This window comes from Lepidochelys olivacea (assembly GCF_965140295.1).
Source record: "Lepidochelys olivacea isolate rLepOli2 genome assembly, chromosome: 2".
Taxonomy (NCBI): domain Eukaryota; kingdom Metazoa; phylum Chordata; order Testudines; family Cheloniidae; genus Lepidochelys; species Lepidochelys olivacea.
This window is the reverse complement of record NC_140412.1, coordinates 38,450,260-38,467,029: the sequence shown is the minus strand read 5'-3', so window position 1 is coordinate 38,467,029 and position 16,770 is coordinate 38,450,260. Positions and strand designations below refer to the sequence as shown.

Here is a 16,770-nt window from a genome sequence, read left to right as displayed (position 1 = left end):
TTTTTAAACCTTTGCCTGTAGCAACTGCGTGTGTGTCCACTGCTAACGCTTTTTAACCTTAGGATACTGACTGTGAATATACCTTTTCCTAGGTCTTTTGTGGGATTGCTCTGCTAGGGGTGAAAGGATTGGTAATGGTTACTTGGCAAGAACCAGTCCTTTCCTCTCCTCGATACCTTCTGCCAGCAACTCCCTATCTTTTCCAGCCTTCCAAAGTGAAGTCTTCTCTTTGTGAACTGCCTGTGCCAGCTCTGTTTCTTCTCTGATTTGGCTTTGCTGCTACTTGCAATCCAGTGATCCCTGATCAGCAGTGGACACCTCCAAATTTAATCCTAGTTTGATAACCTGGCACCAGTTGTGGTCACGTTGTGAGGTCTGGTGAGGTGCAGGAAAGACCCCAGAGTGGAGAGGGGGTTGGGAAATGTCAGATTACCAGTGAGCTGTGCGTGGGATGGCTGGGTGAGGCAGGGAGGGTAGAATTTAGTTAAGAAGAGAAATGGGAAGGGGAGAGGAGCACCAACTTAGAGCTTGTTTCCAGGTCCTCAGCTATGAGCACTAAAAAATGTACACTGGGACTGTCAGGGTTAATGTTGGGCTTGTTCTTGTTTACAGCCCAACAGCAGAGACCTAGAACAAAATGTGCTGGGTGACAGTCCCCTGTAGCATGCCAGTAGCAGGGGAGAACAGACGGCTGGCTAATGAAGTAGTTCTAAGGGCCCTGAAGAGTTTGCTGTCTAATTAATAATGTTATAACAGGATTTGATCTTGTTGTAGCTGGGCTCTAGGTGTGTTATAATCATGCTACAGCCCTTCATTCTGACAGTAAATTTAGACCTAAACGTCCTCTTCATCTCTGTGCCTATTCACTCGGCAATGTGCATTAGGGAAGATAGCAGAAGTAGCTCAGAGGCAGAAATATTCCCTGTTTCTTGTCCATGGGCATGGCTGTGGGTTAGTAATACATTTTTAGCACTGATGGAATCTAGTCTGGGAGTGAAATGTTCATTTTAGTTTCAGTGATCTTGAACACATTCGGAAAACAGACATTCTTGTTGGTAGGCAGAATGGTGGTATGATGGGGAAATCCATACCAAACGCTGTTTATTTGCATGCACCATGTATTCTTCCCACAGTCTTTCCAGCAGTTCCTTTTATGAGAAGGTCATTTGGATTTTTACACAATCTAAACTCAGTAATAAGATTTGAAAGAATAAGGCTCAAACCCATGAATAATGAAGGGCTCCCTGAGTGATCCTAATTCAAACTCCGCTTTTGTGTTTACAAGATATACATTTTTCTTGTTTATCACACTTCCTGGTCTTTGGCGTTCTCCACATTTTCCATGACACTTGACAGCATTTTCTCAGACTTAGGGTTTATTTTATTCTTCTCCTTCCTAACACTTTCCAAAAGAACAGTCAGTTTCCTACTCAGATTACTCTTTTCTGGGGAATAGCTACTGGTCTCAGGTTTCAGAGGTAGGCGGACTCAAAGACATGATGCAAATATTCATCCCTTCTATGCTTGCCTTTTACTTGAGGCACTTGTGGTCAGCAGAAAACAGTTACATGTATCCGTAGTGTCTAGAAAAAAAGATCAGCAATCACAAAACACTGCGTTCCTGCTGATTGCTGACTGTCAGGGGTCTAATTCTGCTTTTGCTTGAGTTGATTTTAAATCAATGTAATTCTGTTGATTTCAATAGAGTACTTCCAGAACTATACTACGTAGGACCAGAAGGGGCCATTTGCTTTATTCTAGCTGCAGAGGGGAAAAATCAGGCCTCTCCCAAGCAGTGAATATCTCATGGTTACTAAAAAGTAACAAATAAATCCTGTGGAGTCTGTTTAGACAAAAATTGGAATATAATGGGTCAGATGTATCGTCTGAGTGCAAAAAGAAAAGGAGTACTTGTGGCACCTTAGAGACTAACCAATTTATCTGAGCATAAAGCTGTAGCTCACGAAAGCTTATGCTCAAATAAATTGGTTAGTCTCTAAGGTGCCACAAGTACTCCTTTTCTTTTTGCGAATACAGACTAACATGGCTGTTACTCTGAAACCCATCTGAGTGCAAATTCCCCATGGGATCAGTTCTGCTGCAGAGAGAGGACAGTAATTTTAACTCCCAGCCAGAGAGGAATCAGTACACCTCCCAGCCAGCCGGCTCCTGCACTGGCCTGCATGCTTTGTGGGCTGTGCTGGTAATCTCCAAGACCTCAGTGGAGCAAGAATTGCAGGTTGCTTGTGCCACTGTGTCCCTGCTACCTGCTGCTACAGGCTGGCTTTCCCCTGCTGTCTACCTGCAGCCCAGGGAGTCAACAGAGTCCAGTTAGTTTTAGTGAAATTCTCCCCTCCCTGTGAACTCCAGACCAAAGAAGTGTTTTGCAGGAAACTGAACAGGACAAGGGTGGGCAAACTTTTTGGCCCAAGGGCCAAAAGAATGGGTATGGAAATTTTATGGCAGGCCATGAATGCTCACAAAATTGGGGGTTGGGGTGCAGGAGGGGGTGAGGGCTCTAGCTGGGGGTGCGGGCTCCGGGGTGGGGCCAGAAATGAGGAGTACACGGTGTGGGAGGGGGCTCTGGGCTGGGGCTGGAGCACGGGGTTGGGGTGTATGGGGGTGCAGGCTCTGGGCTGGGGCTGGGGAAGAGGGGTTTGGGGTGCAGGAGGGTGCTCCGGATTGTGACTGAGGGGTTTGGAGGGCAGGAGGGTGCTCCGGATTGTGACTGAGGGGTTTGGAGGGCAGGAGGGGGATCAGGGCTGGGGCAGGGGGTTTAGGCATGGGGGGTGGTCAGGGGTGCAGGCTCCAGGAGTTGCTTACCTCATGCAGCTCCCAGAAACAGCAGCATGTTCCCCCTTCAGCTCCAACGTGGAGGCGCAGCACCGGCCAGGCAGTTCTGCATGCTGCCCCATCTGCAGGCGCCGCCTCTTCAGCTCCCAACAGCTCCGCAGTTCCCAATAACCAAAACCTCTAAACTAACATCATCCTCAGGGCTTCTCCCTTTGTCCCATGTCTTACGTCAATTTACATTCAGACAGCAAACTCCTCTGAACGGGGACCCTGTCTTTCTTTATGTAAACACAGAGGGTGATATTTGTGCTTAACAAATTAGTAAGAGAAAGAAAGATGTTTAAAGAATAATATAGTCACGTATTCAAAAGACTATAAAGTGCCAGTGACATCAAAGTACCACATCCACATACTCAATTGCTGCCTGTGAACTATCCAGACATACCACTTATAGTACCTCTTAAAATAAGATCTTGGAATCTAGCCAGCTTCCACTTTGGATTCCACCATATCCATTGATCTTCTCCAAAGATGGCTTAAAACCATTACAGTGAATCATGGCAATCCCATGGCTGTGGTGCATCAGGGGAGATGTAGTCTGTCCAGGGAACCCAGCCTGTAGAAGAGAATAGGAGCATGAGGCATCCAAACTACAACTCCCATGAGGCAATGTGGTCACTCAGGAAGATGTGGTTTAATGTCAAACAGAGTCCAAACAAAACAGTTTTATTTGGGAAAGCTGAAACATTTTGTTTCGGTTAAAAATCTCAAAACAAAAATGTTTCAGCATTACCAAAAGGAAAGTTTCAGTTTTCAGTGGCAATCATTTGGCTGAATGTTTTCTGTTTTCAGTCAAACACTGAAAACTTTTTGTTTTTTGGGTGTTTGGGTTTTTTTTGACAAAAGTTGAAATTTTCCATGGAAAGAATACAGAAATTGCAGAAAATTTTGTTTAATCAAAAATCCAATTTTCTATGAAAAAATGGGTTTGATGGAAAATTTTTGACTGCCCTACACAACGTGCTTCAGCTCTGTGCTATTCCACACCAGACAGCACATGGCCCTCCAACATGACCTCTAACGTGGGGTGGGACAGGCATGGGTCGCATTTTGCCAGGCTTGACACAAAGGGCTGGAGCAGTTAGTCAAGGATTTGGTCTTTAGTCTCTTTTTCTATTATAGCTGTTTTTCCAGTGTTCATCTCAACATAAAACCATCCTTACTGGTCACATGACAGGGATATTTTTTAGCTGTTTGGGAGTCTTGTTCATTGTTTTAGTAAAGAAAGGATAGCTCTCACTGTTAAGGATGGTTCAAAAGTTAGCATTTGCTGTTAAATTTCAAATACTGAAGTTACTTCACTCAGGGCTTGTCCACATGGTGTGTTAGTCCACACTAGAGGGATGTAAATTCTAGTGCACACTAGCGTGTTGTACACCAGCTGGCAAAGTGGACCCTGCTAGTGCACACTAAAAGTTTCCAAGTGCGCATTAACCTAGTCCCATTTCAAACCGTACTACATTAGCTGGCATTAAGAAACTTTCCGTGTGCGTCAGCAGGGTCCATGTGAGCCAGTTAGTGCGCAACATGCTAGTGCACACGAGAATTTACACACCTCTCGTGTGGACTAACATGCTACATGGACAAGTTATCTATGGCAATTGGCAAATATTTTAAGGGTGACCACTTGATCTAGGAGCAATGAGATGAAATTCAGGAAGGGAATATGAAAGCTGAATGTTAAGAAAATGTTCCTAACAGAGAGGTCTATTCTAATGTATTATAATCTCCCTGAGGAAAGGGTAGAAGTCCTATTATTTGGGTTATTTATAATGAGACTGGTGATAGCTCCGGAGAATACTCTGTATACCAGCCTGCTTTGGAAGGATCCCCACTCCCAACTATCCTGCTTTGGAAGAGGGTGTTAAATGAGATGCCCTGACAGTACATCTCTAAATTCTCTGATTCTATAACAGGACTCGAGGATTCTAGCACGTTTGCTGTGGCTGCTCATTTTCAGAACCTTCTGAATCAGAGGCTTTCCCATAACCCCACTCTGATCCCTGCCTCCATAGTTTACTATTCTAAGTAGTTGGCAGAAACTTTAGTGGTTCCTGAGAAATGTGCTTAACTCAATCAACTTCAGGTATTTCCCAAAGCCCAGTAATCCGGACATGTTATATAAATCCTGCACCTGCCCTAGGGTTTGGCAAACAAGGCATTCCCCAAAGTATCTCCTAATAATATACTTAGAATGGGACATCCCAAACCAATTCTAAAAACATGCGGTATGTGTGTCTTAGGTCTACTGAGGTTTCCCAGGAAAGCTTTGCCTTGGTATGTGCAGTATGCTATTCATTAACTGCTGTCAAATGGCCTTGGGACAGGGAGATTTTCTTTTATATGTTTGCCTGACGTTTTTGATAAACATTGCCATGGGACAGAGATACAAATTCATGTAGCTGTGCTAATAGCCTGTTAAAATATTGACGATTAAGTCATCATTAGGCTTCAGAGTCAGCTCCCCAGTGAGGTAAAAGGGGCAGTCCGTATCTATCACAAAGCTATTGTTTGAGCCTGTCTGCAGACACTGCTGCACCACTTTACGTTTGAGTAACATGTTCAAGGATTTATTGACAACCAACAGGGAAAGAGCCTTAATGCTTCTTTTCAAATGAAAGTGTAGACTTGGGAACACATGAGAGCTGCAGCCACCAGTTCACTTACCTGATATTATCTGACCCCTGGTCACTACTTAACAAGGATTGTGGATTCTGTGTTTGTACAGTGCCTAGCAAAATGGGTCCATGACTCCAGCTCCTAGGCGCAATGGTAATACAGAGAATTAATAATAAGGGAGAAGTAAAAGGAGGAAATGGGAATATCTCTGAGAATTTAATGCCTGGAAATGGCAGCTACTCTTACTGATGTTCTAGCCTCTTCCTGAGTTACAGTGACAGGGCAATTTGCCTTGATTGCACTTTTAAACCGTCCCCCCTTTTAGCAATCAGACTTAGACACTTTCTATCACTTCTGTTTTCCACTTCAGCTAAATTACTTTTAGAGCGTCACCTTTTAGTCATAATCTGCTGTCTCTCTTTCTTCCCTCCTCTCTCAGACAGTATGCACACATGTAGGTATGTTCCCCTCTTGACACATGTAACCCCCTGCCTCTTTGGATGAGAATAAAAAGCAGTTAAAGAGCTTTCCTGAGTAGCAATACTGACTGAGATTAGTTTGATAAGGGCACTGTCTAAGACTCCAATACTGCAACGTGAGCTACATGCCTGCAGCAGCCCACCTGCTTAGATCACAGTGCAGGATTGGAGTCTAACTTTACAAGCAGTTACATGCTGTTAACTATGGATTCTGTATAGGCACAAACCTCATCTGTCAAGCCTTATTCATGTTAGCAGAGTGTTAACTGGTTTTTAATGCAAATCAATTTAGAACATCTTCACCATCCTTCTGTGAACAATGGGCCTGACCTCGCAAGTTGCTGTGTGGCCCTGGGAGATACTAAGAACCCCCACTCCCATGGAAACCAGTGGGAATTGAGAGTGCTCAGAATTTTGCATGATCTTATCAGCGTTACCCATGTCCTTTCTCTCTTCCATCCCTCCTCATGTTTGATAAACCCACCTGTTATATTTTGTTTATATTAGATTGTGAGCTCTTTGGGACAGAGACTGTGCTTTACTACATGGCTGTAAAGTGCCTAACACAATGGGTCCTTGATCCTCATGGAGGCCTCTTGGCGTTATTTTAATACAAATGATAATATGGGACCAGGCCTAGCATTAGCACATCCAGCCATTTCCAGAGGCAATGAACCATGTCAGAGCCATGACTGAGAGCACCAGCCTGACAAAGCGCAACCCTAAAAAAATTGACAGTTTACAAATTTCACATGGAAACCACACTGCCAAAATGTAAACTGCCTCACATTCCTTATGGGGTGTTAAACCAGAAGTGTGGATGGCACCTGCATCTCTTATCAAATCTCCCTGATCTAGTCTTGCGGTTCCTACCAGGCCCATTGTCAGAGCGACCAGACACACCCATTTGCAGTGCCTAACACGTTGTATTGGTCCTGCAAAATCTAGGAATTATGCTATATATTCTTGAGCGCCATCTGTTAGTGCCTTATCTATTAGCTTCTATACAACACCCATCATGTCCAAGCACTTCTCAGATAAATTAGATCAGTCTTTCAATTTCCCTAAAGACTTCCTCGAGGCTCTGGTCATGACCACTTCTTGATGTTAGGAAGCCATGTTTTGATTTTTGTAGTAGCATTTTCCTTTGCTCCTTTTGCCTGTGGTGCTGGAGTACTGGGTATTTGTTGCTCTTCAGTCTCCATTTCACAACAATTATTCTCTTTTACCTTTAGAAAACATTCCATTTTCTCAAAGTCATGCTGAACACACCCACACCCACTCACAACACACAAACACCTACCTAGGGCTAGTGGCTGATGTCTGACAGTCTTTACTCGAAAACAATTTTTAATTGTGCATTTCACTTCTCTAATGCAGTGGACAATGAACTGTTTAGTAGCAACATAATTTAATTTCACCTGGGAGAGGGCAAATAGTTTGCTTGGATGCTTGCAGCATCCTCTTGCCTGGAACAGTCTGTGACAGAGACACTACCTTTGACATAATTGTTTTCCCTTTTTGGAACAATCTGCTTTTGCCTTTCCTTTAAAGGAAAAAAGTGTCACAGAGCTCCTCCCCAAAGAACAAAGTAATAATTCTGAAATGAAATTGGTATGAGATTGATGAATACTGGAATTATTATCTCCGTAAACATTAAATGGGGTTATCGTGGCATGGGTTATGCTGTTATAATGAGCATCAAAGGATTTACCAGTGAACTGCCACGTCCTGCAAAGGGCTGCCTAAAGCATTACAATAGAGTGGATTTGTCCTTGGTAATTTCAGTTAGCTAAGATGTCATCCTTCAAAAGTTCTCTTGTACGTTCTGGTTCACCCATGGACACATCTCAAGAAATGTTTTTGAAAGCCCTCTAGTTTAATGATATTTTCTTATGTGCCTCAGGGAGTCAGACTATAGCTGGCTGGAAAATTCCAACCAAAAATGAAATGTTGATGAAAAATGAAAATGTGCACACATTTTTTTCATTGGTCAACCAGTTCTAACCCAGGTTGTGGATGATCCAGTGACAGCCCATCTTTCATTCCGTGGTTAGGGTGTCCCTGCAGACTTGTGCTCCAGGAATGGATGCCAGGCACATGAGCCCCCTGCACAGAAAACCAGCACTGTCAGCAGAATGAGAAACTGCATTTGATTATATGGAAGGTATATTAATGGCCTTGCTAAATGCACAAATGTGACCAGGGACAAGAAATGTTAACTGCTGGAGCAGAGTACTAGGAAAAACTCTCAAACTGTACTCAAAGGTGGTTATACTTACCATGTTTTTTGGTGCTGGACTGATGAGTGTTTTTATAAAAATCTAGTTATTTAGGATTATCCCTCTCCAGAGCACAATAGTCTTCAATTAGGCCACATTGTCCATGAAAGTAGGCTGATGGTGACCCTTTTAACATGGGAAAATATATATATATATATATATATATATATATATATATATATATATATATATATATATAATTTGCTAAAAGAGTCTCCATGAGTTGGTGCTTCAATATCTTATCCTAAAGGTACAGAATGTTTTTCCTGTTCCTCATTTGTCTTTAATTCTTGTGTTGTTGTTGTTGTTTAATGATTTCAGATATCTGAGAAATATGGGCTTCCAGTAGAAAAGATTGCAAAACTTTACAAGAAAAGCAAAAAGGGGTAAGAGAAAGTAAAACCTTAATCATGATGATTTTTTGGTACAGTAGTGCCCAGAGACTGCAGCTAAGATCATGGCTCCATTGTGCTCTGTGCTGTACAAATACCTAATAGGAAGTAAGTCCCTAACCCAAATAGATGACAAAGAGTGAAAGATATGGAAAAAGTTGATCTCTAGTCTGTGTCTGGAGCACATAGTTTCAGTGTTTATGGACTGAATGAGGTATCAATCCCATAATGGGGTGAGAACAGAGTCCTGTGCAGACCATATATGTAATCTTTATGATTTACTGGCCTATTGGTTCTCCAGCCTTTAACTAGTGGCTGCATTCAGAATTGACTTGGCAGGATGTAGAGTTTTCTGGAATAGTCTATGGCCCCAGAGCTGAAAGTTTGACAGGGAGCTGGTAGTTGAGGGAAGGGCAGAACTATGTTCAATATTAGAACGTTAGCTGAGTAAATGTAGACTTTTTACAATGACCCAAATGTGCCAATAGTTTAAAAACAACCAATCTCCAACCCCCCCAAGCCTTAATGTCCTGACTTCCAATGTTTACTTTGAAATAACGACAACATTCTAGTAATGTCATTTTAAAGCCTATTTACAGCCTTAATTCTACCTGAACAAAGTGTTTTGTGGGGGAATTTCCATGGCTTCTAAAGAAATTCTAGTTTGCTTTTTAAGTCAGCTTCTTTCTAACACCATATTCAGCTGTTACATTTCTTAGAAGAAGCTATTTTTGTCGAAAAGAATGAGGAAACATGTTATATTCTCACATGCAAGCTGACCTTTACGCCAGCCCACCCCATATGGTGTAGCTCAGGCTTCACACCCAGCTACAAATCATTTCCAAAAAAATCATTGACTCACACAGAAGTAACCCTCCGTGTGTGTATACAGCCAGGCTGGGAGTAGCAAGATGCATCTGGGCAGCCCAACACCTCTGCAGGCAACTATGAGCTCCCGGTGCAGGGAGAGTGGGGGAGCGTCATTAGAGTTGCACGATGCAGAAGCTTTGGCTGTAGCTCTACTTCTAGGCAATTTATAAACTCCACAGATGTCCTGCCCCTGGCAGCTCTCTTTTGTCCTGCAGAGATTATAAGCACCGCAAGAGTCCCAGCTCCGGCAGCTTCCTCTAGCCCAGAGGCTATAAGTGAAGAAAATAAAGCAAACAAACTACCTCCATTCTCCCACCCCCGTTGAGATTTCACAATGCATGGCCAGGCGGAGGGAGAGGGAGGGGGATATTCCGTTCTCTTTAGGCAGGGGAAGAGATTTCACCAGTGGGTCTCTGAAAGAGATCTCTGTATGTCCCTTATAGCCTCCTGCCCCAGTTTGGGGTCAGTCAGGATTAGGAAGTGAGTACACCTAGCCAGGCAGCTTTGCTTTGGGCAAGTGTGCATGATCTTCCCTTTGATTAGCCATGTATGTAAGAATACTGATTTCTTCATTTTCACCAGTATCTTGGTAAACATGGATGATAACATCATTGAGCACTACTCCAACGAGGACACTTTCATCCTGAACATGGAGAGCACAGTAGAAGGCTTCAAGATCACGCTGACTGAGATCTAGCCCAGCTCAGGGCCCTTTCCTGAGGAACCACAGAATTTCATCCTTGTTGTGAAGAAGAACGCTCCCCAGGAACCTTGCAGACTTGTCAACGCTGATCAGAGAAGCTGTTACAAAAATGCATTGAAAAATATCACCCACTCTGTTATTCAACACTAAAAACAAACCCAACAAACAGTGACTTGAGTCTGTCAAGCATGAGGCCATGCATGTTCACTTGAACCCTTATTTATTGCTCCCCCCTCTTCAATGTACAAGCGATTACCAGAGCAGTCACACCCAGCTCATGTGAAATAGCACCTTTTGAACCCAGATGTTAAAACAGCACAAGTGCCTCCTAAATTAGGGAAAGGAATTGTATTGGTCCAACTTGGGAAATCTGGTTGAAATTGCTTTAACAATAGCCCCCTCCACAATCAATTGCCAGAAAATCTGATGCTACTAATTTGTGCAGTGCTAAAGGAGGGGAAAGTGACCAACTGAATTCACCTACTCAAAATGATGCCTATTGCTCTGTAGCGCATAGTCTTGCCAAATACCTCTGGTTGTTCTCTGCGTGTAGCAATGAGGACGTGTAAGTAAGGCATTCATCTATATTGTAATTTGTAAGTAAGCTGGAAAAAATACCATTTTAACCTTGTATATAATGTTTATAATATGCAATAATATATTTTAACCTACTGTACATGGGCGTGTTTACTGCCACTATGTTTTTTTGTGTTTGGATTAAGGGTGAACTGAGTTTCTCCTCTCTGTGAGGTTTAGATTTCTGCAAACTGCTGAGGGGTGAGGCTGTGCTGGGAAGCTAATATTCACATCTGATTCATGGGTTTGGTTCAGTATTTATACTGGAATATTTACAAGTATCAGGCCAAATTCCTCCCTGGTGTAACTCCATTAACTTCAAAGGGCTAATTTTGGGGATGAATTTGGTCCATTGCCTCTAAAAATTGAATGCACTGCAATTGTTTGGTGGTTCTATTGGTGTGTCTCTATTTTTTTCTCCAAAATCCTTTCCTTTCTGTCTCAATGCTGGTCCATTTCAGGCATGTTATTGCAATGGCCAATTACAGAAATGTTTGCCCAGGTTAATAGGCCTGATTCTCTATTGCTTTGCACCTCATATTGTCATTTCCATCTGTGCAAAGATGGGTGTAAAATGCCAGCAGTCTGATTTGGTGATAAATTGTTTTAACACTTGCTTTGTACAGATGTAAGCTCCCAACCCTTCACACATGCGTAACTGTACTCATGTATGTAGTCCTAATGAAATCAATACTTTGCAATAGTAGTTCAGCATGTACGTAATCATTTGCAGGACTGGAACCCAGGCAAGATTCAGGGGAGAATCAAACCCAACGTATCCAGAATCTGCTTTTTGCTGTATTTCTGTTTGCATTGTAGATCTTCTATTTCCCCTCCCCATCTGCAGCTCTCTCTCCATTAAGTAGTGCTGAATGATGTGTCATGGCCTTTTCATACTACACACAGTCCTACATGGCTGCTTTTCTAACCCACCTGTGATGAGGTATAAGAGTGGACATTCTGAGGAATAGGAATCTTGCGGTTGAATTTGGCTTTTGTTTGGAGCAAGGATCTACCCTGACTTGGACCAGATCTTGTTTCTGACTCTTCATAAAAAGAAGTGAATTCTGGCAGGTTAGATTCAGGCCTGGGTACGATGCACAGTCCGACTGAGTTATGGGATTTGTTCTTGTATTTTTCTTTTTTAAATAGAAGAAATGTTTGGAATTCTAAGACATCTCAACAGGGTCTTTCAGTCAGTCACAAGGGTCCAGTGGGGCTACTCGTGCTTAAAGTTAAGCCTGTGGGTAAATGTAAACAAACACATAAGCCCTTTGATATCAGGCAAGCTCTTTTATCTATTTTAACCATCTGTGGCTTTTGATACTAGACTGTTTAGCAATACACATGATTGGCAGGTGTCGATGGGGATTCTGGATTCACCACATAGTTGCCATTGCTAAAGAAAGGCTCAGCAAAGCCTGCACATGTAGCAGCAGTGCTTGGGTTAATAGCGGACTTAGCATTCCCTCCCCCAGGAATGTGTTTATTCCTTCTCGCCTGCATAACTGATATGATGTGAATGTCCTGTGGGTTGCAGTGTGTCCCACTGTCCTGGAGCACTGCTGCTTGCTAGCTTAGGATGGGTGAGAACTGCAAGGTTTTGGGAAATGGGAACAGGGGTGAGACAAAACATCTTTCTGATCCCAGGCTCAGGAGCTGCAGCTTGTGCACAATCTGCAAAAGGGAAGGTGCGTCCAAGATTAACTGAAAAGATTTTGTAAAATACACTTTCAAATAAAGTGCTTAAGATCCCATGACAGTGACAGAACATCCAAATCCTTCTGGCTTTACTCACACAGGTAGCCTTACTGAAGCTAAAAGCCTCTTTGGAAGCTAAAAGCCTCTTTGGCAAGCAGGATTTGGCCCGATATAGAGATGGGTTTAACAATGACTAATATAGCTATATTAAGCAAATCTGCTAGTCATGTCTTCTTTAGAGTTATTGATCTGAAGTTTAGGGGGCTCCAGTGGGTGGCATCCCAAGCACCTAGAGCCTTACAGAGAACACAGCTCACTGCCCTGCTTTAGGTTTTAGTGACAGCATGAGCTGTGGAAGGAGAAACACAGGACCCTGAACTCTGGTCTTGACAGGTTAAAAGCGTGCTGGCTCACCTTTTAAGGGTTGTTGGTCAAAAGGAGGAGTTCAAGTCACAGAAAGGCCCAGTGCCAGTAACTCACGCTGCTAGAACAATGGGAGAGCTCCTCTGTCCAGTCTAAATATCCATTATACATTGGTTCAAAGGCTTCAGCTGGCCCAGAAAAATACCATGCATTTATTTACATTCATATTGGTTAAAACATGTATGTCACTTATCCTTCATCAAATCTTATGATGAATAATGTAGCTTACATTTAAAATGTGCTTCTAGTTTAAATGGGAGTGAGATTTGGCAATGGTGCACCAGCGGACAAAAATGCCTGTGTTAGCTCGCTGGTCTTTTGTTTGGTTTTGTTTTTGGTTTTTTTTTTTGGGAGGGGGGGCACTTTGTGGCTATTGGTTTAAAAGAACAAAAATCTCCTCCTGCAAGTGAGGAGTCCTGACGATGAACTAGTGGAGTCTGAAAGGCGGCTGGTTCATGGAGCTCTTTACATTAAGGGAAACTTAGTGTTTACAGATGTGCCACGAGTTTTTTAACATTACAACAGGACTGTACATAGAAGCTGTCCCACAAAAGACCAAAGCTATAATGCAACAAGTAGTAATTCCTGAGCTGTCAGTGGATTGAATGCCTTATTATGAAAGCCAAACTATGCAATGCAACTCTAAAGTCTGCTGCTGCTCCAACATATTTCAGCGGCTTAAGCCCAAAGCAAATGCATAGAATCATAACCCCTGTTTTGAAGGCTACATTTTTTTGTTGGTGGGTGGTGGGGAAAGGGCACCCCCCTCCTCCCACCCTGCCCAAGATTAGCGATAACTACAATTTGGTGGGTTTTTTTGCCACTGAAGGGCACACACTCAGAAAAAAATGGACTTTTCTTCCTTGGGTGTATCTCCTGCTCTCTCTTCTCTTGCACAATGTGTTGATCAAGCAACTACAGATGATATTGTTCCAGACACTGTTCCTGTTTATTTTCCTGTATTTAAAGCTATGGATTGTTTAAAAGTTGCAGATTGAATGGAACTGATGGCTTCAGTGCTATCAATAAAAACGAAGCTGCACCACTGTTCTGAATGCAGCGTGCAGTGTGACGTGGAACTGGAAACGAATGCTCTTCCTGAGACTTTTAAAGTGTAAAGTATGTCAAATGTTTATTCCCTTCCCCACTTCCTTTAAATTGTGATAAGATGCAAACAGGTGTGTTTGTGCCAAATTTTGTGACAGCCCCTCTCTCTGGCAAGCAAGGAAGCTTTATGTATAAACAGTGTGCGTTTATATTAAGGTAATAGCTCATGTAACTTAATAGTGTTGTAAATGGGAGAGGGGATTGATAAACTATAAATACAGGTATTTTATTTTTTTGTACATTTTTCAGAAGGAAAATAATAAATATTCATATGTAAGAGAGATTGGTGTCCAATAGGTTCATTGGTGTATAGTGCATTATTAGGTACTGTTTTTCCATTTCCTCTTTCTGTCTCTAAGAAACTTTCCAAAAAAGTAGACGTAGCAATTATTATGAAGGAATCAAGAGGGGCTGGTGAAAATACATATTACTCAAGCTGTGGAGTCAATACTCGTGTATTTACAAGTAGGGACTGGAAGTCACAATATCAGCCTTAATCCATGGGCAGTAAAGCACAGTATTACACTGGTGTAGTGTTTGATTCATGCACTGAGGCCCCCATGAGTTTCATAAAACAAAGGCAGCAAAAGTTGGCTAATTGCATGGGGCACTGCCCCAAGCTCCATAGCAAACATTTTCAAAGCTAATTGGCATGCTGGATATGCTAAGCAGGTGATGCCAACGCCCATTAACCCTCTTCCCCTTGCACTTACCTTCCTCCTGGCCAGGTGGGAAGAAGGATTCTGACTAGGAAGGGACTGGGCAAGCCTGGGTGCCAGGAGCTGTAGCGAAGTGGGATACTGAGAGGAACCCACCCCCAGAAACTGCATGCAGAGCCTGTGCCTACCTGATGTGGGCTCATGCATCGCATGGCCAGTGCATAATGGTGGCTGAGGGAGACTAAGCCTCCCCAAACCTCATGCCAGTGTGGGGGTGGGGAGGGAGGCAGTGGCAGATGAATGCATGAGCCCTGGGACCTGTGCCCAGGGGCCATGGCCAATTTGGGATCCTGGAAAAATTTCCCCACCGCTGCCCTGGGACTGGAGGCGTGCTCGTGTTATGCTGTGGCCCTGAGCTTTTCCGGTCTTGGGGCCACAGCGGGGGGGGGTCCGAAAGGAGCAAGCGGGGGGAGGTGCAACAGGAGCAGGGTTGTGGGAGAAGGGATGGAATGGGGTGGGGGGTCTGGGCTCAGAACTCCTGCCAGGCCTGAGAGGTCTGCTGCAGGCTCAGTCAGGGCTGACCGCTCAGCTCCTCCCCTCCCAACCCCATGGCCCCCCACCGAGCTCTCAGCACAGCCCCCCCCCCTCCCCACCAGGGGTCCAGCTTTCAGCCCCAGTGGGGAGGGGAAGAAGAGCAGCAAGGGAATGAGAGCAGCGAGCGGGAGCATGGCCTCAGCCAGAAGAGGCAGGACAGGGGCTAGCCTCCCCAAGGGGAAGCTTCACCCACTGCCCATGGTCTCCTGCCTCTCAGGAGAGTGCGCAAACCACTGTACTTGGGGCTATTCTGATGTGGAAGCTCCCTCAAGCTCGCCTGCTGAAGCCGCTCCATTGCAGCTAACTAATTAAAGCGTCGCTGGGCCTGCAAGCGAGACTGCCTCCAGCCTGGGTTGGAGGGGGAGGGGGGGCATATCTAGCAGGTGGCAGACCCACGCTCCAGTGCCCCTGCTCCAATGACACTAATTAATTAGCCAAAGTGCGAAGTGCAATAGCCAAAGTGCAAGGTGAGCCTGAGGTTGCTCCACATCAGCTTATCCCATAGCTCAGTGGCCAGAACATTCACCTGACAGATGGCAGAGCCCTGCTTCAAGCCCTTCTCTTTATTAGGCGGGGGGAGACCTGATGGGGGAGGTCTCCCACCTCAGGTGAGTGGTCTAACCCCCCCCCTGGACTAAAGGTTATGCGGGAGCCCCCCGGGACAGGGCTGTGTGGCATTAGGGGGTCTCTGAGCATGCCCAGCTCGTCAGGCCCTGCAGGCAAGTCAGGTGGCGGCACTTCTTTGTGACTTGCTCTGAGGCTCAGGCCTCTGGCCGCCTGCCGGGGCGCTGCAGAGCACAAGCCTGGGGCAGAACCATAGATGGACAGGAAACTTTTACAGAAAAACATAGCCGCTGGCCAGGTTGGGTGGCAGCTGAGCAGGGATGCCAGTGAACGCCTAACTCAGGGACCTAGGTGCCTAACATGGCAGGTGGGTGCCTAAGGCCCTTTGTGACACTAGCCCTTAGTTCTGCTGTTGCTTAGTGCCACATTTGTAAACTGCCCGGCCTCATGGCGGCATTGTGCGGGTAAATACGTTAAAGCCTGTGAGGTGCTCAGCTACTAGGGTGATGGGAGCGGGGGGCAGGCCTGTCAGTACCTAAGATAATTCTAGTCGGAGCTAGCACTATGGGCGTAAATGCAGCCACACTGGCACGTAAACCTTACCTAGAGCCTGAGATTGCCTTGAGGGTTAGTGCAAGGACTCTACTGCCCTGTAAATCAGCTGCATGTTGTCTATGTATAAGCTGCTTAGCAGCTTTCACACTCGGCCCAGTTCAGCGTGTGGCTACTAGAAGGCTAAGAGGAGCTGTTGACTGTGTCCTAATGGCATCCGCTCCCCTGCCCTTCCCTCCCCACCAAATACAGCAGCCCTGAGTCACCTTTCAACTGGTGAAATGCACTGGGCCACAGGGGCGCTAAGACTATCATCAGAGGAAACTAAATCTTTCCCCTTCATGCCCTTCTGACCATGCAGCAGCGAAGAGGGGCAGGGCAGGGGAGGGGAAGACG

General features: G+C 44.6%; 1 protein-coding gene across 3 annotated transcripts in view; it reads left to right on the top strand.

The window, feature by feature from the left end:
- Positions 1-14,277, top strand: part of GRHL2 (grainyhead like transcription factor 2) — a 106,349-nt gene extending 92,072 nt beyond the window's left edge. For all 3 annotated transcript variants that reach the window (XM_084618269.1, XM_084618270.1, XM_084618268.1), the window contains exons 15-16: positions 8,555-8,619; positions 10,078-14,277. In XM_084618269.1, the coding sequence (XP_084474395.1) occupies positions 8,555-8,619; positions 10,078-10,192 (180 nt within the window). In that variant the 3' untranslated portion in view covers positions 10,193-14,277. The remainder of the gene's footprint in view (positions 1-8,554; positions 8,620-10,077) is intronic.
- Positions 14,278-16,770: the final 2,493 nt, after the last annotated feature.